The sequence below is a fragment of the Haliotis cracherodii genome, unplaced genomic scaffold, assembly GCF_022045235.1.
Source record: "Haliotis cracherodii isolate W230 unplaced genomic scaffold, xgHalCrac1.p SCAF_7, whole genome shotgun sequence".
In the NCBI taxonomy this organism is placed as follows: Eukaryota; Metazoa; Mollusca; class Gastropoda; order Lepetellida; family Haliotidae; genus Haliotis; species Haliotis cracherodii.
Window position 1 is genome coordinate 62,918,026 of NW_027266330.1, and position 23,833 is coordinate 62,941,858.

Here is a 23,833-nt window from a genome sequence, read left to right on the forward strand (position 1 = left end):
ATGTTCTATATTCCTTGCAATGTAATGTTGACTCGCTATAACAGCCCTGGCCACCCCGTTATTACCCTAAGGCTGGGTTAACCTTCGACCCTGACGGCAGCACCCGCTCCTGATCCACCGTTGACGATGTTCCACTAGTGTCGCGATCTGATGCTCATCATCTTCCAGAGTAGTAGCTGGCTTGTCCTCAATAACGAGCCTGCCATTCTTATTACAGCCACTCTTGTTCTCTGAGCAAAGTCAGTTCCTCACGCTGTCGCTTCTTACGAATAATTACAAGAAACCGAACACAAAAAAAGGGCAAATAGCAAAAAGTACTAATCAAACTTTGTTTTCAAGACTATTTTACAATAAGGGGCGATATGTACGATATTAACCCTCAATGTAAAAAAATATTTTTAACATTAAGAGTAATTTTTACTCAAGGGTTTAACAGTGCTCTCTCCCCTGTAGCCGCTATATATTTCAGACGCTGTACTTGTCGTTAATGTCACGGCCATTGCGATAGCATGCGCATATCCTGCTAGTGTTTCAACCGACAAAAGTAACTTTGTATGAGCATGTTTACCTGAGGGACGATTCCTGTCTGTAAGCAACTTAAACCTGAGACTACATAAATGTTGTGAGGGGCACGTTTACCCGAGGGACGATTCCTGACCGTAAGCAACTTAAACCTGACCTTACATAAATGTTTTGAGGGGCACGTTTACCTGAGGGACGATTTCTGACAGTAAGCAACTTAAACCTGACCATACATAAATGTTGTGAGGGGCAAACGAAAGTATACAGAGTTAAATTTGATTATTTCTATGTAACCATCTTTCATCCTTGCAACAGTTTGTGAAAGGGTAATATGTGGCACGGTAATTAAAATTGGCTCATTGACGACTGAGGTAAGAAATGTAAAACAGTAAATTTGTGCCGATAAATTCAAATTTATTGATTTTCCAGGATAAGATGTCTTAGATACCCATAAGCACTAGTGTATCCTATGAAATGTATTTATTTTCTATTTCCAAACGTCTTAAATCAAATTAAATTTAAAAAAAAAAAATAAAACCATGTAAAATTATTCTTTGAGTGCTAACTAAGCGCTAGTACAGTTCAATTATGGGCTATAATAGCCCTAACTTCAGATATTAATAGAAAATAAACTGAGAGGTATAGTTTCATTCACTCCTCTGTTTACTTTTAGCCATAGGTTATGATGTTAAAAGAAATGAAGAAGCGTCACGGGCCGAAGTTTTACCATACTTTAGGAATTAGTACATATCCAAGGTCGCATACACCTTTTCCGACAGAACAATAGCTGGTGTGTCTCACGTGTCTGTTGCAATCCGCCATATCAGCTGCGGGGTCTATGAGGTCACCGGGTGAAGGACGCCCAGACAGTAGTGGGGGCAGCGCACAGAGACAGGATCGTAACCGCGAGTGTCAGGGAAGCGACACACTACGGTGAGTACATACAGCTGTGTTTCTCTGTCACTAAACCTTTTCACCTTTTATGACGAGACCCGTGACGATCCTGGGTAGAATAGATCTTCAGCAACCCATGCTTGCCGTAAAAGGCGACTTTACTTATCGTAAGAGGCGACAAACGGGATCGGTGGGTCAGGCTCGCTGACTTGATTGATGGATGTCATAGTAGCCCAATTGCGTGTATCGATGTCAATCACTGGATTGTCTGGTCTAGATTCGATTATTTACAGACCACCGTTTGTTTGTTGTTTCACGCAGCACTCAGTAATATTCCAACTATATGATCGAGTCTGACCAGACAATCCAGTGATTGATGTTATGAGCGATTCCCCGCCCCATCTGGGTACGATGACACTTTGTCAAATGGCATGACCAGGTCTGTGGAACAGGTCTAGTAGTATAGGTAATGATGGTTCTGGAGCACTTCCACTGGAGCCGGACTCATATACCTATACTGCTACTACAGGTGGCATTTTTTATGCCAAAATGATGATGCGATTGAATGATAGTCATGAGATTAAGTTAAATTGACTCCAACTCACCTATACCTGGGGCCAATCATTGCTTTAGATGAGCCTAAATGGTAAAAAATATTCTTTATTATTTTTATCAATAAAGCGATATTCAACATTTTTATTAAGTTCTTCATTCATTTTACTAGGAGACCAGACTATATAACTACACTCTTCTTGTAAATTGATAAGAAACAATTGATAACCGTATTTGGTTGGTTTGACATCACTGATATAATAAAAACCTTGTGGTAATTCTCTCCATTTAATAGCTTTTTCGATCTCCATTATTATATATATTTATGCAAGCATTTGTCTAAATGTGATCAAACGATAGTAAGCAATCTATTTTTAATCTCCAACCAGTTCTTTGGTTTTGGCACGGAATAATTGACGCGCTTGTTGCCTCCCCTGTTCTATGAACTTTTTTTTCTCGTCTTCGGTAATACCACTGGTCTTACGAGATTTTGATCGAATCTCCTGCTTCATTGCGTTGTATTTGGTGAGTTCCGACAGCACTAAACGAAACTCATCCTCGGATATCTTACAATCGACCATTGCTGTCGAAATATGATCCTCAATGCTGTTCAACTTTGCTTCGGCGAGTATCCGAATACTATCGTGTTTTAATGCTTTCTTTTGCAACCTACAAGAAATAAATTTTATCGCTATTCCTGCCAGCCCCGAGACTCCAGCGGCTATTTCCATGCCGAGCACGATAGGCGAGGCGATTATAGTTGATAGTAAACTGACACCAGCTACACCGAGTCCCATGCCAGCTGCTACAAGCGCGGTGTCAACTCCGTCCAGAGCATTCAAGGCTCTGCGATACTTTTTATACAATCCAAGTCTCAACTCCCTATCCTTCTCTATTCGATGTTTTATGTCGCTTATTTGATGTAATCGAAATCCATCAACAGTTTCCATCTTTTCAAATGCATCATCGAGCGCCGGATATAAACTCATAGTGTATATTACGAATATATAATAGTCTTTAATTGGTCTTGCTTAAATGTTTTGAGAGTATACATCAACCCTATCAAATGTATATTATACGGCAAGAATATCTTAGTAAGAGAAATACTACCACTTTTAATAATTTGGACCCCCTCGAGGGTTGCAACGGGTGATGCTCCGATATGAATAATACTGCTACGTCGTCTCTCGTGTTTCTTGAGCCATTTAATTGATAGACCTGATAATATTTCGAAGGCATCTACCGGTACATCTCCGAACAAGACTTCAATAATAAGAGTAGAAATATGAGGTATTGCACTCAAGTTAACTTTAATATCATCGAATTCAGTAACCAAATTTAAACTAACATTTTTAAAGGCCGGACGACTATATAACATATAACCTGGGTCTTCTGACAGGGGAGAGACTAACACAATTTTTCGTTTTGACGGGATATAGGCCGCGAGTACGATACCACTATTTATTATCTTAGTTAAATTATGTCCCTTACCCATCATCACATAAGGTGGGGTAATGACGATATTCAATAGCCACTCGATGTTTGCTTCGACTATAGTCCATTTATTCTCACCGTTGTGAGTAATATTGTACGGAGTGTTTTTAAGGAGTCTACTAACATTGACATCGCTTAAATCTTCTAGATTACCCGTGAATGTAACTTCTTTCCGCTTGTATACATTATCGTGTGAGTATAAAGTGTATAACTTACCATCGGTACCGGGTTTACCGAATCCTTCTGTGTCTCCGTGATCGGAAAGCTCAATTGTATTACATTGTCTGAGCGTTCCAGGGCCTGATGCATCAACCATTATTTATAATATGGAGTGTTACACTTAAGTATCCTATATGTACAGGTTGGTGTTTTACATCTAATACAGAAATTTTGAGGTCTGAAATAATACCACGCTTTAATTTTTTATATTGTAATGTTGAGAAAGATTCCGTTCTACCGCTATTATATTTTTAATTTTTCACTGGAATAGATCTGAGCAGAGTTGAAGGACTTTCTAGTTGAATATTATCCATCGTGCTTATTTGATCAAGATGGATGCACAACTCTTTATAGGGAACTAAATCAGGCAATGTCTCTCCATCAAATGTTGACCTGTATATTGATATAATTCTGCGTGTAAATCCAAGTGTAGCTGATAAGTTCCCTACAATCCGTACACCTTTTTCTCCAGTGTTGATTTTCACTGTCCCATTCAACTCATCTTGTGTTAGACTAATTCCATTAGGCTTAAAAATTTCATCATTGAGTGAGTTTATGCTGTAATACCCATCAGGTATAATAATGAATTTTTCAATAATATTTTTTCATCTAATATCCATATCTTATTATTACCTCTCGCAGCACTTATATTGGTCCACCGAGGGTAATACGTTACGTCACAGAGAGCGACTTCGAGTTGTCCATCCGAGTTATCGATTTGTACGCAGCAGTTTATCGGGAGTATAACATACATATTAAATATACAATGATACTATATCACAACTTAAATATGGAATCAACCATTATTTATAATATGGAGTGTTACACTTAAGTATCCTATATGTACAGGTTGGTGTTTTACATCTAATACAGAAATTTTGAGGTCTGAAATAATACCATGCTTTAATTTTTTATATTGTAATGATGAGAAAGATTCCGTTCTACCACTATTATATTTTTCATTTTTCACTGGAATAGATCTGAGCAGAGTTGAATGACTTTCTAGTTGAAAATTATCCATCGTGCTTATTTGATCAAGATGGATGCACAACTCTTTATAGGGAACTTTTTCTCCAGAGTCAAATTTCAACATCCCATTCGACTCATTTTGTGTGAGACTAGCTCCATTAGGCTTAAAAACTTCATCATTGAGTGAGAATACGCTGTAATACCAATCAGGTATAATAATGCATTTGTCAATAACATATTTTTCATTTTTTTAAAATACTGTGAAAATCTCATTATTTCTTTTTGCAGCATTTATATTGGTCCACAGCGGGTAATACGTTATATCGCATAGAGCGACTTCGAGTTGTCGATCCGAGTTATCGATAGTATGAAGCAGTTCAATATACTGACCATTTGTTATTCCCGGGAGTGTAAATATATATTAAATATACAATGATGTTATTTCATAACTTAAATATAAAATCGAGATACATTACTAATCAATCGATTATAGTAACTGCCTCTGGTGCTGAATTTTTCATTAAATTCCCCGATATCTTTAAAAATTACAGAGTCACGGCAACTAGCAATAGAATGGTGCACGACTGGTTTCACAATCCGATGCAATTTTGGCAGAATCAGTTAAACTTTGCCATATGGTGTGCCACAACAGGATGTGGCGTATCTCTTTATTCGCCAGGATTTGAACTGAATAAGTCTGTTATAACATTTCACGTGTACTATCAGATTAGAGGTATACTTAAAGAAATTAGTGCTCCGTTACCGCATGATCGAGCGTGGAATTCCACAAATAATGTTTATGATAGGTTCTGCGTATGAGCGTATTTTAATGAATTTAATGTTTCTACGAGTAAATATTGGCGTATCAAAGGAGTAAACCATGGCCTAGGTGTTCCTTGCACAGGGGAAATAACCGTCAAAGAAGAAAGCGATTATTTATATAAAGAAGTTAATATAGGTCCAATTGATTTGCTTAAGTTGTTGCATACCAGCAAACTTTACACAAGAATATATGATTATTTTGAAAAAACACATAAATGGTATAAAGGCTGGGAACTTTCGAGTAACAATTGGAGAGGGGATATTATGAGTTTTAAGAGTGGTTTAATTTATATTGTTACAAAATGTATACAACTGAACGATACCGCAAACGCTTGGAATGAATTCCTTAATGATAAAACGGAAAATAATTTTACTAAACCAGAATTTGTAAGAGTTAATGAATCGATAAGAACTTATGTATGGGCAATTATCGGTGCACAATCGCAAACACGAACGGGAATCATCGGTACTGGGACGGCGTTTGATATGCAAAAACAGTTTGTCGCAAACGTGGACGACGCCATTAATTCACCAGTTGACATACCATCGTCTGTAAAGCGTTTTCAAGATGTATCATAGTACGCTCAATCCAAAGTGGACTACGTTTATGCGCCGTGATTATACATGTCTCCGAGCAATATGGAACTTAAGATCGGCCAAGTGATTGGCTATAATAATAAAATTGTTATTGCTACCGATCAACAAAAACCAGGTATAAATTCTGATATGAATGTCGAATCAATAACGCAAACAATCACAGGCGAAAAGGGAATAGTCAAGCCACAAACACCACATGTTTCACAAACATCTACTGACGCACAAGTGTCACCGCATACTGCGGCTAAAAATCAACAACATATCGATGAAAAAACAGTGCTTGTAGTAGGTGGAGTCGCGGCTGGTTTACTCATGATTTGGTTTACTCATGATTTGGTTAAATAGTTCTTACCGGATACGTACAACAGCCCTGCGATTGCTACGATCAGTGGCCACAAGTTTTGACTAAGCCAAGTGGTGGTCTTAGCTAATAAATTCAAGAGCCAGGAAACAACACTCCCTATTATACCGGGAAGTGCAGCCGCGGCTTTCCCAGTGCTGAACCTAATGCTTTTAAATGCTTTTTTATCCACTCTTTTATACCATCCGACGTAGGCGGTGATCCGCTACCACCTGTACCACCTGTGCCACCGGTTAACGCGAGAGTCAAAGTCGATATAATAAATCCCAACGCGGTTAAAATACTGGCAATTGTTATTCCCTGTTCTCTGAACAATGTTTTAATTTTATTGGCCAGTGTAGTGTCATCGTTGAGGACTTGATCGATAGCTTCTCGAATTCGACTGATTTGCGAACGAAGTGCCTTTCTATTACTGGAAGCTGCTTCGAGGTGGGCCGATCTTTCGTCTTCTAAGTTACTCAATCTTTCCGCTATACGGCGTCTACTGAACTCATCGCCCGCCTGTTCAAGTTTTGTTTTCTCGTAAGCTATATGCTTGTCGATTTCAGATATCTTGGCTGTATTATTCATAAGTTCTCCCCGCATTGTTCGCATTGCCTTGTCAAGACCTCATAATTCCCTAATACTAAACTCCGAGGATGGTACCTGTAACGTGGAATTATCGTAATAGGTATCAAAGAGTCCGTCCGAGGCCACCATCGAGGAAGCTTCCAAATTATCTGTGTTGTTAACGAATTTATCACGCACAGTCCGAAGAGCCTTAGTAGTCTTCGCGGAAAGTCGTGAGTAGTCTACAAAACCTAATTTATCACGAACAGTGCTGATGCCGTGTTTACCGGCTATCGTAGACAAGGCTAGGGGCTTACGAGTAAAAGAATGAATAAGGTCAATATCCGGTTCGCCATGCAGTCGCAATATTCCTTTACTATCTATCGTAAACTTTGAATACTCACGACCAATAGGACTATCATCTTTAAAGGTATCGTAATAATCATCAACGGTTGATTGTAAAAGTTTTTCACTACCGGTCGCTTGTGAAAGTTCATCCATAAGATTCATGCCACTAAAGCTGGTTTCATCAGTACTCTCTTCGATTGGATTCGGGTTATCTAAATAATCTAGATCAAAATCAGTCATTTTTATATTAAACATATGGTTATATAATTTCAATATAACAATGTCTTCTCAATACGGACGCAAGTTAAACCCACAACGTAGACTTCGAGATCCATAAGGGGTCAAAGCAATTCGTCAGTCTGTAACTATAACTAATAACCCAAGTACCATCGATCAGAATCAAACGCTTCTAGTTCGCTTTCCTAATCTCGGCGCACACGATGTGTTAGTTCCGGGAACTGTCCGACTAGCATTTACGATTATTTTGACTTCTACCGACGTTAACAGAGAGCCCTTTCAGAACTTAGGTCGTGCTATCGTTAAGAAAATCGCCATTAAAATTAGCGGTAATGAGGTTTTGAGTATCGACGATAGAGATGTATACTATTGTGACATGGATCTCTGGAGAACGGATAAAGAGCAGGAAAACTTACAGTACCAAGGTATTTGTAATCGGAACACATTGAGACTGCGCGTAGATGCTTCTAGTGGTGATAGTACCGTCGTTGCCGACGCATTAGGTAACCGATTCTATATTCCCCTAGACTTTGAATTACTAGATTCCCACATGCCCTTTTATCAAGCATCCCTAGGCGATGGGTTAGAATACGAACTCACTTTTAATGACTACGGTAGAGTAATCAGAGCTGGTGAATATGCTAGCTATTCCATTGACAATATCTCGCTGGAGTACGATATGATAACGGATCCCGAATTAGCCAGACAAATTCTGGCTAATTCATTAATATACAGAATGGGAGATTCATGCAAGCAATCTATTAATAATCTTTTACCTAAAGATCCGCACTGCGCTATCATATGCGGGCAAACAGGCTGTGGAAAAAAGCTTTTATTCTAGATATTTTACAAAGTCATTATCAGGACGTTTTCGATCATATTATTATTCTGTGCCCGGCTATAAGCATTAATGAAACATACTTATCGAGAGATTGGGTAATGAATGACGATGGGGTACACAGAGTCGATCCGGGTGATCGTTTACAAGACTGTTTACGAGTATGTCACGAAAAATACAAAGAAGAATCAACTCTTTTCGTAATAGACGATTGCAGCGCGAGTAAAGAACTCACAAAAAAGAAAGATATGCTTTCGTATTTAGCAATTTCCGGACGGCATACTCAACATAGCGTTTGGGTACTTACTCAAAAGTACAACTCTGTCCTGAAAGATCTCAGAGAGCAGACCAAATGGGCAGCCCTGTTTCATTGCAAAGACCGAGATTCATTCGAGGAATGTTTACGCGAAAATGATGTTATTTATACCAAGCTCGAACGAGATAAAGTCAGAAAACTATCGACAACGAAGCACTGTAAACTCGTATTAAAAACTGATCAACCAGCTAATTATGCAATTGCTTAGCAAAATTATAGCAAAATTATAGCAAAATTATAGCAAAATGTAGCAAAAATGTAGCAAAATGTAGCAAATATAGCAAAATTATAGCAAATTGAACATTAGCGGTTAATATGACATAATGTGGTTCGAAATCATCATTCTTTCGCAACAGTTTATTATTACGGGATGTATTGGATATGCCATATTATATTATGTTAGACTTAAATATCTCCTTAGGTATTACATTATGTAATGCGACAAACTCATCGAACAAATGCTCAAAGAATCTGATGCAGATGCCGAAGTAGTAACAGATAAATCTTTAGATAAACATAGAGAAAGACTCTCGGCTTTGGTAGCTGGTGGAAAATGTTCCCAATATTTGGGAGAAAATTATACCTTCGAAAAAATTGATAACATGACCATCGAAGAAATTAAAAAACTGTACGCGCGTTACAAGTCTAGACTGGGAGCTACCATGACTAAAATGATAGGTTCGGCTATATTACAACTATACACAGTCGTAGCTAGTACGTTTCTCCCTATCTCGGCAGAACATCGCATGTATTTATGCGAATCTCTCGAGAAAGACCCATTCATCGAACACGCTATAAGCTCAGTGAGCTGTGAGTTTTATCATAGATACGGAATGTTTTTAGCTCCGTTCACCACAGCTTTAATAACGGCTAGGTATTGTCAATTTAAACATACGTGCCCACTTAATAATATAAAGAACGAAGTTCAAATAAATAATGGAGACTCAGGTGACACCACAACAGATTGCGGAAACGCAACAACATGTGAACGAGGGACAACTAGTGAATGAGGAACCACCACATGTGAATGAGAAACCAGCGATTGCACCACAAACAAAAAAACAACCCAGAGTGACAAAGAATCTTTTGAAAATAGCCGCAGGAAAAAAGAGAGGACTCGCGAGGAAAGCGAAATTAATAAATAATTCAAATATTAATCCGATTAAAACATGGGCACTAGTAGGAGTTGCTGGTATAGCGGCTGTATGGTTCTTTTATAAGACCGGAGAAGAGAAAACGTCACCCCCAATGCAACAACAAGTTAAATTAGAGGTTAGCCCCCATATAATGCTATAAGAAGCATGACTACTCCAGTTACAGACGGTAAAATGTTGGTAAACGCAACGTATCATTCAGCGGTGGTCATCGGCTTGGCCATTGGCTATGCCCGTATAGCTAAAATGATTACTAAAGCCACACCTCCCAAGCTAGATTTTAATGGATTTGATATAGGTATGATGGTTCTGGATATTGGATTGGCTATGGCAACGAAGGATATGCTCATCAAACAAGGGCTTATCCCGGAAGACATAATGAAGTAATTAATTAAACATTTGAATATATTATATTCATATACTATGGCAACAATTGAGATGATGGTCGGTGGAGCTATTGTTAATGCTCTAGCTTTTTCGGGGAGTAATTATTTATTTTCTACTTTGAAGGAATCAAATGCTACAGAAGCGGAAGAGGAGCATAAAAGACATAATAAAGCTTTAGAACAACTCGAAGCAGCTCAGTCACAATATACGCGGCAGAGAATGAAGAGATTAGACTTTATTCGTGAAAAAATGCGTAAGGAAGGACATTCAATTCAAACGTTTAAGGATGTCGAATCTGCCATGCACGAATACTTCCTCGTTTATGGGAAAAAACTTGACCCAATACTGAGACCAACAATGAGTCAGTTTTATACACCGTCAGAGGCCCAGAAAGACCGCGAGGTCGCATTTGTGATTATGGGGTTATCTGCTGTATTGATTTTCAGCTATACCATGACTACTCATAAGCCATGACGTAGTTATAGCGACAGCTGTGGCTACACATCACTAGCGTAGATGCGATTTGCATTTAGACAAATGATATGATAGATGTATAAACCATGAATCATTGCAGATTTACACTCATGGTTAAGAAGACTCTATGTAACCGACGCTGTGTTGATATTTACTGCGGCATACACAATTATTACATCAAGCGCGGAAACATAATCTATATGTGTTCTGTATGCGGAATAGGGGTCAAAGGTCGTTATTGTTTATGTAAGGAACACGGTGCTGAAAGGGTCAGGAACCAGATTATTTATGCTAGGAAGAGAGATTACATCAATGAGAGGAATAGGTTGGGGAGAATACGTATTTAGATATATGAAAAACAACCAATTAGATATTTGTCTCATTTTACATATACCATGGTCACAATGGTTTTTGTCAGAGAGTTGAAGGCTATGGCAAAGCAACGTGGTCTACGTGGATATTCTCGAACGAGAAAAGCTGAATTGATTACCTTACTCGGTTTGGAATACAACAAACCCCAGACTGTTAGAGAACTCAAAGCTCAAGGGAGAAACAGTGGGCTGAGAGGTTATTCTCGAATGAGAAGAGCTGAATTGATTGTTTTACTAGATAATAATCAACCTAATGATGTTGATAACGATGTTGAGAATAAACAACAAGAATAAATATTTGTACCCACATCCGCCGGCGTTGGTAAATATCTAAGAGGTTGGAAGATGGATATTAATTCCAACATGGATGTTAACGATATTAAGCCAATCATATCGAGTAAAATTAACGAGGAGTTAGATGATTTACATAGTATAAAATACCAGCTGACGATTAAAATGTTTTGAAATAAAAGTAACACAGACGATAGCGCCGAATATACCGAACCATATTTCCGAAGCAATCAAGAAGTTATAACCGAATCCGATACCATAAACGCATCATTAGATACATCAATTCAGAGAATACAGGAAACTTTAGAACGCTGGACTTATAGAGGTTCAGGTTGGGGTGTGGATAAAATCGATAGTTTATATTTAGATATAGCAAATTATATGCCCTTCAAAGGTGGATCTTATATAGATTTACCCCCGTATTATAAGAAGAAAAAAGCCATAATTAACGTAAAAAATAAATCAGATGACTGTTTAAGAATGATGATAAGATCTGCATTGTTCCCCGTAGACAAGCATCCGGATAGACTTTCTAGCTATCCCCAAAACAATGGACTCAACTTCGAGGGTATAGACGAACCTACACCAATATCACAAATTGATAAGGTGGAAAAGCAAAATAATTTAGCTATAAATGTTTTTGGACATTCTAAAGGAATTGTTGTACACAGGATAAGCTCCGCTCCGGAACATATCCCCAGAATCAATTCATTTCTGATAAAAAAAGATGGAAAATATCATGATACATGGATAAAGAGTTTAAACAGGCTATTATACGATCAAACAAAACTCGCTAGATAGAAATATTTCTGCGAAAGATGCCTACATGGGTACAGAAGACAAGATCTATTGGAAGCGCATAAAGAAGACTGCAGAGGTGTTGGACAGACCGCTATCAGGATCGATATGGCTAAAGAGGGAAAAAATATATTAAAATTTAAACATTATTGTAATCAAATGCCAGTACCGTACGTAATTTACGCCGACTTCGAAGCGCTTATCAAACCCATAGAAAATACTGAACGCAATACTGATAGTAGTTTTACGTACAAAACTCAAGAACATATTCTTTGTGGGTTTGGATATATAGTTGTAAGGTATGATGGGAAAACAAACACTCCCGTGATTTACAGAGGTCCCGATGCAGCGGGAAAGGTTCCAAGCCGCAGAGGTCTACAAGCACAGATATGGCTACTAATCTCGCTTGGCTAGTGCCCTCGCAAAATTGTTTTCGCAATTTATATCTTCAAAGCTGCCAAAACTTGTAAAATACCTTAGCTACGTCACAGTTAGACACTGAGTTTCAGTATATTTGACTAGCAATTATCCCAGTAGTTTCTCCAAATTCCCTATGGTTAATTCTGACTCAATCGCCGAATGACAAAGGCGACGCCATGTTTGTTTATAAACACTGAATCTTGCATCTCTATCCGCATACGACCCCAACGGATATCGCTTTTATTCGTTGGCTTTATCCTGCCGAGAAACCAACCCATTATATGATAAACAACAATATCGGTTTGAAAACATTTACTGCAATCAACACGAATGTCTTTGATATGGAAACGTCAAAGAACAAACCAGTCACCTATCCCTCTGACGTCACTTAACAACGGGCGTGATAATGGCCCGTCGTCAAGCAATATGAGGGCATTATCAAGTTACAGTGGCCCGCCCATTTCTGATAACATGTTGGCAGTTTAATGATAATTTTATCCATTTTAGCTGATCCATTTTAGTACTTGTATCTGCTCAAATGCGGTTTTATTTGTACCCCGACCAGTGGATCCGTTTGCATTCTAGTTATCATTCTCAACTCCCTGGGGAGTATACAACCGAATCTGCCATGGAACACATTTGAACGAAGTCATTTGCCTAGGGTGACACGCCATGGTTTGACACTTGAGTTTCGGATGTGTGTACGTGTTCGTGTGTCCACCACCTGGTCATCTCCCATCGGGCGAGGGGGTTCTTTTGATTGCACAGGGTGTATGTACTGTACACTAGAGGTAGTGACAACACTGTAAAGACATGTAAACTTGACTGGTCCCAAGGATGAATAACAACCCGGTAACTAGCGGGATACAAACTCGCCTGGAGCTTTTGACCGCTTGTCCACTCCATCCCTAGTGACCATAGTAGCATGGACACAACCTCGAGAGCGGATACAACGTAACAAGTATTGTCTTCACAGCATATTTTTTGGTCGCCCGTGAACATCCGGGGTAGAATAGGTCTTCAGCAACCCAAACTTGCCGTAAAAGGCGACTATGCTTGTCGTAAGAAGCGACTAACGGGGTCTGGTGGTCAGGCTCGCTGACTTAGTTGATGGTGTCATCGTATCCCAATTGCGTGGATCCATGCCCATGATGTCAGTCACTGGATTGTCTTGTCCGGACTCGATTTTTTTTAGACCGCCGTCATATAGCTGGAATATTTCTGAGTCCGGCGTTAACAAACAAACAAACAAACAAAACTTTGGTCATATCTACATTGCTTCTTGTACTTCCTGTCAGATTATGTCTGAGAAGATCAAGGTCGTGGTGAAGAATTCTACTGAGCTGGGGGAGGGGCCCTACTGGGACGACAAGACACAGAGCCTGTACTACGTGGACATGTTCGTCGACGACTTCCACAGATACAACGCTGTCACAGGAGAGGACAGCCGACTAGACCTTGGAGGTGAGTCCAGTTGCTAGATCTTTAAAAAATAAACACTCCTGATACATCGGCTCGCGTGCACAATGTTTCTTTGTTGCAATAGTTCAGCTATTGCTGTCTATAAATAATCGAATCTGGACCAGACAATCCAATGATGGTCATTGCTTTACGGAACTGAGATACGATGACATGCATCAGCCAAGTCTGACCACCCGATCCCTTAAGTCGCATGGGTAGCCTTGTGGTTAGAGCCTTCACTCGTCCCGCCCCTGCTCGACTCCCCCGGTGATACAATGTGTGAGGCGTGATACAGTTTTACTCAAATGATCTGGTTTGTCTGTTATATGTTTCGGATCGGACCGCCTCCGTGGTCTAGCGGTAGAACGCACGCACGCCCGGAGAGCGGAAGGTTTTGGGTTCGAACCCCGGCCGCGTCATACCAAAAGACGTTAAAACATATTTGTTGTTATCCTGCCCCGCGCTCGGCATTAAGGGGATAAAACAAGGACTGGTCGGCTCGGAGTCAGTATACTGTGTCCGAGTGGGGTATTCATGTTAAACTGCGACATTGTATCTCAGTGGGCTAGCACTATAAATCAGCATCGGTTCGGACTAGTACAAGCAGCCACACACACACGTGCATGCAATAATCTTGGACGCGACGTTAAACCCAATTTCACCCTTACCCGCTGGGGATCAGTAAACCTAATCAGTAAAGATATTCTCATGAGACAATAAACGGGACATCGAAATATTACAGAATTATGTATGTGTTGTGTAAAGAAGTGTCAACACCTTATTTTCATTGAAAACCTGGTCTGCTCTCTGCATTGCCAAACAATCTTCGGGCGTCAAACACGAGCTTCCCTTTAAGTCGCTTCTTTAGTTCTCAGTGCATGCCAAGTCTGAACTGTCATGTCATCATGTTTCATGCGTGGAGACTCTGTGGCGAGCGTCATCATCCCCCGCCAGAAGGGAGGCTTTGTGGTGAGTCAGAAGACAGACCTCGGCCTCTTGGACTCATGGGAGAGTGGCAAGGTCACCAGCATTGCGAAGGTCGAGGCCGACGCCAATATGTTAAATGACGGCAAAGTGGATGCTTCCGGTAGACTCTGGATTGGTAAGTTCACGTTCTTGTGTCTCGTGTTGAGTGAGTTAGTGACTGAATGTATGTAGGTATGTATGTATAGATGGATGGATGTATGTATGGATGGATGGATGGATGGAAAAGGAACTAGCTGAGCTAGCTAAAATGTTATTTTATTGCAGCTGAAAGGCATGCATGGAATGGTTGTTGAATGCCTTTTTATTTCAAAATCAAAAAGGAAAAAAGATTGGGTAGCCTGGTGGTTAAAGCGTTTGCTCGTCACGCCTAAGACCTAGGTTCGATTCCTCACATGGGTACAATGTATGAAGCCCATTTCTGCCGTCCCCGCCGTGATATTGCTGGAATATTACGAAGCGGCGTAAAGCAGTGCTCACTCAATCACTCAAGGCGGTGTAAAACTTAACCTTCACTTACTCAATATGAGTGAGTGAGTTAAAATCACCGTCGCAACGGTGTTATTTCAGCCATATAGTGACTACTCATAATGTATTATACAGACCAGTTTCTATTGGCCAACTCCTGTACCACCAAATGCAAGCTTACACAGGTGCAGCGATCTTTCAGACAGGGCGCTTTATTAAAAAAGCGAGAACATTTGATATTATTTATATGTTTGTTTGTTTGTCATTAAATGCCGTACTCTTCAGTATTTCAGCTATATGATGGCGATCTGTAAATAACATTGTGAGTATCGATCCAAGTAATAGGGATCGATGACATGCATCAACCAAGCCAGAGTCTGACCACCAGATCCCGATAGTCGCCTCTTACAACAAGCATAGTCGTAAAAGGCGACTGGATTGCTGAAGACCTATTCTCCACCCGGATCTTCACGGGTCTAATATTATATGTAAGAATAACTACCTGATAGTTTCTGCACAGGGTCTTGTTTCTGTGGCAAGGGTATTCCTGACCCCAACAAGTGGCCGAAGCTTCAGGGCTCATTGTACAGCCTGGATAGTGATGGCAGCGTCAAAAAACACATCAGTAACATCACCATCAGCAACGGCATGGACTGGACTGACGACAACAGCGTCATGTACTACATCGACTCCATCCCCAGGCAGGTCTGGGCCTTCGACTTTGACATCACAGCTGGGGCCATCAGTAAGTAGACTCTGGCACTCCAGCACCCAGGGCACACGTTCTGTCTTGTGTGTTGTTCAGTGTCCCAATGATGCAGCTGCATGTAAATTCTGCCTTCAGCCGAAGACCCGGGTTTGATTCCCCACATTGGTATAATGGTGAAAGCGCATCTCTGGTGTCCCCCGCTGTGATATTGCTTGAATACTGCTAAATGCGGCGTAAAACCATACTAACACACACACTCGCATCTAGTGGGTAACGATATTCTAGTCTACCATGTAATTTCTTCTCTCACCCTTGTAAGACTCTGGGGCTCCCTGATGTGTTGAGAGCGTCTTCCCGGCGGCGTCTTACCAAAATACGTTATACACTTGCGTCTGGTACTCGCTGTTTACCTGCCTGGCGGCGTCTTACCAAAATACGTTATACACTCGCGTCTGGTACTCACTGTTTACCTGCCTGGCGGCGTCATACCAAAATACGTTATACACTCGCGTCTGGTACTCGCTGTGTTCCTGCCTGGCGGCGTCATACCAAAATACGTTATACACTCGCGTCTGGTACTCGCTGTTTGCCTGCCTTGCGCTCGTTATTTGGGGTTAATGCAATGACTGCAGCAAAAGTATGTGTAAGAATAAATGTGGAAGTTAAACAGTACAGTACAATCATGAGTGACAGTGTGTATGAAAAGTGTATACTACAACATCTGTATCTCTTTCATTAAATATCTCAAGGTGTTTTCAGGGCAGTTAATCTCCCCATTCATCTGCAACATGTATCATATTTTAAATTCAATTCTGTTTGTTTGTTGCTTAACGCCGCACTCAGCAATATTTCAGTAATAATCGAGTCTGGACCAGACAATCCAGTGATTGACATCATGAACATCGATGCACGCAATTGGGTAACCATAACTGAACCAAACAAGCCAGCGACCCTGACCACCCGATCCCGTTAGTCGTCTCTTACGACAAGCATAGTTGCCATTTCGGCAAGCATGGGTTGCTTGAAGACCTATTCTACCCCGGACACCTTGAATGTTCTAACCTTGATCAAACAGAGTCGTATGACGCTCTTTGAAATCTTGGTAAAAAGGGCATGCGCGATTTTATCTCAAAAGTTGTGAAATGTAAACACCAAAGGCTGGAGCTGATCAAGGGAAAGTTGACTATTTGAAAGTTGACACTCGCTCACCAAGAGAATTTCAACTGAGTACTTGTTGATTTCAATTGCTCTCCTATACCCTTTAGCTGACCCTTCAGATTCTTCAAAGTTCTGTCTTTGTAATACAAGAGGATGGACAGCAATATGTAACGTGAAGGTTTTCCACAAATCACCTAACATGTGAGATCCCTCTTTGATGTAAGCAGCTTCCCTAAAACAAACTCCTCCCAGATTTTTGACTATACATTTTGGGCACCAAACGCCCTCAGATACCACTTCCTTACGATAGACAGCTAGCTCGGACCTATTGTGGACATAAAGGTGGCTAAAGTGTAGTAAATATGGAACTATTGTGGACATAAAGGTGGCTAAAGTGTAGTAAATACGGATATACTGTGGACATAAAGGTTGCTAAAGTGTAGTAAATACGGATCTATTGTGGACATAAAGGTTGCTAAAGTGTAGTAAATACGGATCTATTGTGGACATTAAGGTGGCTAAAGTGTAGTAAATATGGAGCTATTGTGGACATAAAGGTGGCTAAAGTGTAGTAAATACGGATATATTGTGGACATGACGGTGGCTAAAGTGTAGTAAATATGGAACTATTGTGGACATAAAGGTGGCTAAAGTGTAGTAAATATGGAACTATTGTGGACATAAATGTGGCTAAAGTGTAGTAAATACGGAACTATTTTGGATATAACGGTGGCTAAAAAGTAGTAAATATGGAACTATTGTGGACATAAAGGTGGCTAAAGTGTAGTAAATACGGATCTATTATGGACATAAAGGTGGCTAAAGTGTAGTAAATATGGAACTATTATGGACATAAAGGTGGCTAAAGTGTAGTAAATACGGATCTATTATGGACAGAAAGGTGGCTAAAGTGTAGTAAATACTGACCTATTGTGGACATAACGGTAGCTAAAGTGTAGTAAATATGGAACTATTGTGGACATAAAGGTGGCTAAAGTGTAGTACATACAGAGCTATTGTGGACATAACGGTAGCTAAAGTGTAGTAAATACGGATCTATTGTGGACATAACGGTAGCTAAAGTGTAGTAAATATGGAACTATTATGGACATAAAGGTGGCTAAAGTGTAGTAAATACGGATTTATTATGGACATAACGGTGGCTAAAGTGTAGTAAATACTGATCTATTGTGGACATAACGGTAGCTAAAGTGTAGTAAATATGGATATATTGTGGACATGAAGGTGGCTAAAGTGTAGTACATACAGATCTATTGTGGACATAACGGTAACTAAAGTGTAGTAAACACGGATCTATTATGTACATAACGGTGGCTAAAGTGTAGTAAATACTGACCTATTGTGGACATAACGGTAGCTAAAGTGTAGTAAATATGGAACTATTATGGACATAAGGGTGGCTAAAGTGTAGTAAATACGGATCTATTATGTACATAACGGTGGCTAAAGTGTAGTAAATACTGACCTATTGTGGACATAACGGTAGCTAAAGTCTAGTAAATATGGAACTATTATGGACATAAAGGTGGCTAAAGTGTAGTAAATACGGATCTATTGTGGACATAACGGTGGCTAAAGTGTAGTAAATATGGAACTATTATGGTCATAAAGGTGGCTAAAGTGTAGTAAATACGGATTTATTATGGACATAACGGTGGCTAAAGTGTAGTAAATACGGATCTATTGTGGACATAACGGTAGCTAAAGTGTAGTAAATATGGATATATTGTGGACATGAAGGTGGCTAAAGTGTAGTACATACAGATCTATTGTGGACATAACGGTAGCTAAAGTGTAGTAAACACGGATCTAATATGTACATAACGGTAACTAAAGTGTAGTAAATACTGACCTATTGTGGACATAACGGTAGCTAAAGTGTAGTAAATATGGAACTATTATGGACATAAAGCTGGCTAAAGTTTAGTAAATACGGATCTATTATGTACATAACGGTGGCTAAAGTGTAGTAAATACTGACCTATTGTGGACATAACGGTAGCTAAAGTCTAGTAAATATGGAACTATTATGGACATAAAGGTGGCTAAAGTGTAGTAAATACGGATCTATTGTGGACATAACGGTGGCTAAAGTGTAGTAAATACTGACCTATTGTGGACATAACGGTGGCTAAAGTGTAGTAAATACTGACATATTGTGGACATAAAGGTGGCTAAAGTGTAGTAAATATGGATCTATTGTGGACATAAATGTGGCTAAAGTGTAGTAAATACGGATATATTGTGGACATAAAGGTGGCTAAAGTGTAGTAAATATGGATCTATTGTGGACATAACGGTGGTTTAAGTGTAGTACATACGGATCTATTGATTGCTTTTTCTTTGCTGAACCCAATAGAGTTAATACCTCAAATGACTTGTGAAGATCCGGGGTAGAATAGGTCTTCAGCAACCCATGCTTGTCGTAAAAGGCGACTTTGCTTGTCGTAAAAGGTGACTAACGGGATCGGGTTGTCAGGCTCGCTGATTTGGTTGACACATCAATCCCAATTGCGTGGATCGATGCTCATGATGTCAATCACTGGATTGTCTAGTCCAGACTCGATTATTTTACAGACCGCCGATATGTAGGTGGAATATTGCTGAGTGCGGCGTTAAACAACAAGCAAACAGACAATACTACCTCAATTGCATGCTGATACAGGATTATCTTGTGTTATCCAGGCAACAAGAGAACTGTAGCTGACTTCAGCTCCACTGAAATCCCAGATCTGGGTTACCCGGATGGAATGACCGTTGATACGGAGGGGAAATTATGGGTGGCCTGTTTTGACGCTGGGAAAGTTATCCGACTGGACCCCGAGACTGGTAAGTGGTGTAAATATGAGCGACACATGAACATTTGAACATCTAAAAGCAAGCCTATCTTCCAATATTTACCAAAGATTGGATCTCACAATGTCTTATTACCCTTATGGGCTAAAATAAATGATATATCATTTTGATATTTGCACAATGTGCAATTAGTGATTCTTGAAGCTGATTGGTCAGTTAAACAAAGTACATTTTTATTGGACGGTGGGGCTTTCTTTCTCTCATTGAGGTCATTCATTTACCAAAGCATTCATTCTTAGTTTCCCGTGCTGCAATATCATAGATGCGAATTTTTAGACCAGAAACATGGTTTCATATCAACGACATGATTTCACATTATATTTAACATAGCATTTATTTCATATGATTTTCAGTTTCCAATAAACATAATTACAAAATCCAAAACTACGGCTGCGTTCTTTGGCTGACAATTGGACACCTGTCAATATAAATGACCTTGTTAAAGTGGACGGTCGGCCATGCCCATGGACGCATGCAGTGGGGCGACGCCTTACTGATAACTGATTCCGATAAAAAGGACTATTTACCGTATTTGGAAAGTCAGTCAAAAACACGTCACTGTGATCACCCCCATGAACTCGCACCCAAGGTGTGGTCTAAACCTGGGGACGAATGTTGTCTGGTGGCCGTGTACAAGTTGTATCAGAATATTGTCTGGTAGCCGTGTACAAGTTGTATCAGAATGTTATCTGGTGACCGTGTACAAGTTGTATCAGAATGCTGTCTAGTGGCTGTGTACAAGTTGTATCAGAATGTTGTCTGGTGGCCGTCTACAAGTTGTATCAGAATGTTGTCTGGTGGCCGTCTACAAGTTGTATCAGAATGTTGTCTGGTAGCCGTGTACTAGTTGTATTAGAATGTTGTCTGGTGGCCGTCTACAAGTTGTATCAGAATGTTGTCTGGTGGCCGTCTACAAGTTGTATCAGAATGTTGTCTGGTGGCCATGTACAAGTTGTATCAGAATGTTATCTGGTGGCCGTGTACAAGTTCTATCAGAATGTTGTCTGGTGGCCGTGTGCAAGTTGTATTAGAATGTTGTCTAGTGGCCGTGTACAAGTTGTATCAGAATGTTCGCCCGCGAGACATTTGCGATGATGACAGTTCATTTTATCTTTCACCCAACACACAGTTCCATGTCAAATTTGGCAACACTTGGCGTGAAGCTCGGTTTACTCCGAGGCTGGACTATCTACTAACAAAACGTTGACGAAACATAGGGCTGGGAAAAGAATGTTTGTTTGTTGTCTAACGCCGCACCCAGCAAAATATCCCAGCTATATGGCGGCTGTCTGAAAATAATCGCTTTTGGACCAGACATCATGAGCATCGATCCACGCAATTGGGATACGATGATCCTGTCAATGATCTGACCACACGATCCCGTTAGTCGCATCCGGGTTCGAATGTGTTTTCAGTAACCCATGCTTGCTGTAAGAGGCGACTAACGGGATCGGGTGGTCAGGCTTGCTGACTTTGATGCATGTCATCGATCCCAATTTCGTAGATCGATGGTCATGATGTCAATCATTGGATTGTCTGATCCAGACTTAATTATATACAGACCGCCGTCATATAGCTGGAATATGCTGAGTGTGGCTTTAAACAACGAACAAACCAGGGAGAAACCACAAGCTTCAATTGATCATCAGCAACCCATATTTGTTGTAAGAGGCGGCTAACGGGATCGGGTGGTCAGGCTCTGTGGCTTTGTTGATGCATGTCATCGTATCCCAATATTCTTTAGATTGATGCTCAAGATGTTAATCGTTCGATTGTCTGGGCCTGACGATTACAAACGCACAGACCGCCGTCATATATCTGGAATTTCGCGGAGTGCAGCAGGCTAAACAAGTTATACACATATTACAGTATTAACTACATGTTCTCAATATATTAGCAAATGATTTGAGTTGGTTGAAAGTATTGATATTTTTGTCCATCCAGGAAAAGTGATCCGAACTGTCAAGTTCCCATGTGAAAAGATTACTTCCTGTTGTTTCGGCGGGGACGACTTCACCGACCTCTACGTCACATCGTCGAAACACCCGATGACCGCAGCAGAAATGGAGGCAACACCATTGGCTGGCTCAGTCTTCAAGGTCACAGGGTTAGGAGTTCGAGGTCGCAAAGCTAACATGTTCTCTGGCTAAATGTTTTCTCGTTCAATGCATTTTCAAGGATAAATGTTTTCAACTATTTGTAAATCTGATCTCGATGTTTTATTCAGGGAGACTGATTTTTGCAAAATAAAGCTAACGAAACACAAGGCCTTGTTTTATATATACATGTAACTGGTTTGTAGACGTTGCTACATGTAGATTCCCAAATTGAAACAGTATGTTAACTCAGTTATCTCTACGCAACAGAACCTAGTGTGAAACCAACAAACAAACAACAAGTGGAATACAATTAACAATTGTATAACAAAGTAAACTATGTTTAAAAATCAACACAAATTACTGCACAGCACGTTCAGTGACAGTACATAATAGAGTGGTAGTACATTATTCGGTGGCAATATGTGATATGATGGGAATGGTCAGTATCAAATACAAAAATACAGTTGTGATAGCAAAAGTCAGTGATAATTATGTATATTCACCCAGCGTCGACACCAGCTTCCGAGAAGGGCCAAGGCAGGGAATCAGGGTCGATGAGCGATCCTCACAAGAAAGCTGGTTCCGAAGCGACGAGAGATACGTAAACACGCTATCTCTCCCTTATATACAGTCTAACAAACTACTGGAAATTTCCATATCGTGCATTCACCACATAGAACATTACAGAAATTTCGGTAACATACTATCATCGTCAGCGGTATACTGGACCGGAAGTTTACACACCACACCAGCATCTAAATAGAATAGTTTCCTGACGTCTGATCACTGTCCAAACACAATGCAGTGAGCGTCTACCCAATCCGAACATAAACAATGCAACACAGCTACAATCACTGTTTAACAATAAAATACGCTGCCATATAACAACGTTGTGTTTAAAACCATAGAGTCGGTGCTTTAATCAAATAAGAATCAATATTTTGAAAAAAATTATATCTGTCTGCATATGCAAGGAAAGGTGTTTGTATTGCATGTACATACAAAGACGGCCACGCCCCCCTTGTTCTGAACGCCCCAACACTTCCCACACGGAAATACTATCCTGAACGTTTGGACTTCATTAACTCGATATCAATCTCTGTTCATCTTTTTGTTTTGATTATATCCAACTATACCTATATCTGTTCAGCCTGCAGCGGGCGGGCGGGTAGCCTAGTGGTTAAAGCGTTCGCTTGTCACGCCGAAGACCCGGGTTCGATTCCCGACATGGGTACAATGTGTGAAGCCCATTTCTTGTGTCCCCCGCCGCGATATTGCTGGAATATTGCCAAAAGCGGCGTAAAACCGTACTCACTCACTAGCCCACTAGCCCGATACTACTTAATTGTACTAAGGACAAGTCAAAAGCCAATGATGGTAGTTTTCATTGATTTCTGAACAAGTTCTCAATGCTTTAATTTTGCTAAAACATTGTTTACACTAGCCCTCTGAACTATAAACATA

General features: G+C 40.2%; 1 protein-coding gene across 1 annotated transcript; it reads left to right on the plus strand.

Moving 5' to 3' along the window:
* The first annotated feature begins 1,369 nt into the window (after nucleotides 1–1,369).
* Nucleotides 1,370–22,526, plus strand: LOC139447639 (regucalcin-like). Its single transcript, XM_071229050.1, has 6 exons — nucleotides 1,370–1,455; nucleotides 13,912–14,077; nucleotides 14,997–15,176; nucleotides 16,047–16,271; nucleotides 20,100–20,243; nucleotides 22,215–22,526. Exons 2-6 carry the CDS (start codon nucleotides 13,915–13,917, stop codon nucleotides 22,418–22,420), a joined length of 918 nt encoding a protein of 305 aa, XP_071085151.1. The 5' UTR covers nucleotides 1,370–1,455; nucleotides 13,912–13,914; the 3' UTR covers nucleotides 22,421–22,526.
* Nucleotides 22,527–23,833: the final 1,307 nt, after the last annotated feature.

Bases quoted from the DNA above. Each gene is read 5' to 3' on its own strand.
- LOC139447639 (XM_071229050.1), top strand. From the start codon at position 13,915: ATGTCTGAGAAGATCAAGGTCGTGGTGAAGAATTCTACTGAGCTGGGG. The intron at 14,078-14,996 runs GTGAGTCCAGTT...TCATGCGTGGAG, and splicing joins CAGCCGACTAGACCTTGGAG to ACTCTGTGGCGAGCGTCATC. The intron at 20,244-22,214 runs GTAAGTGGTGTA...TTGTCCATCCAG, and splicing joins CCGACTGGACCCCGAGACTG to GAAAAGTGATCCGAACTGTC.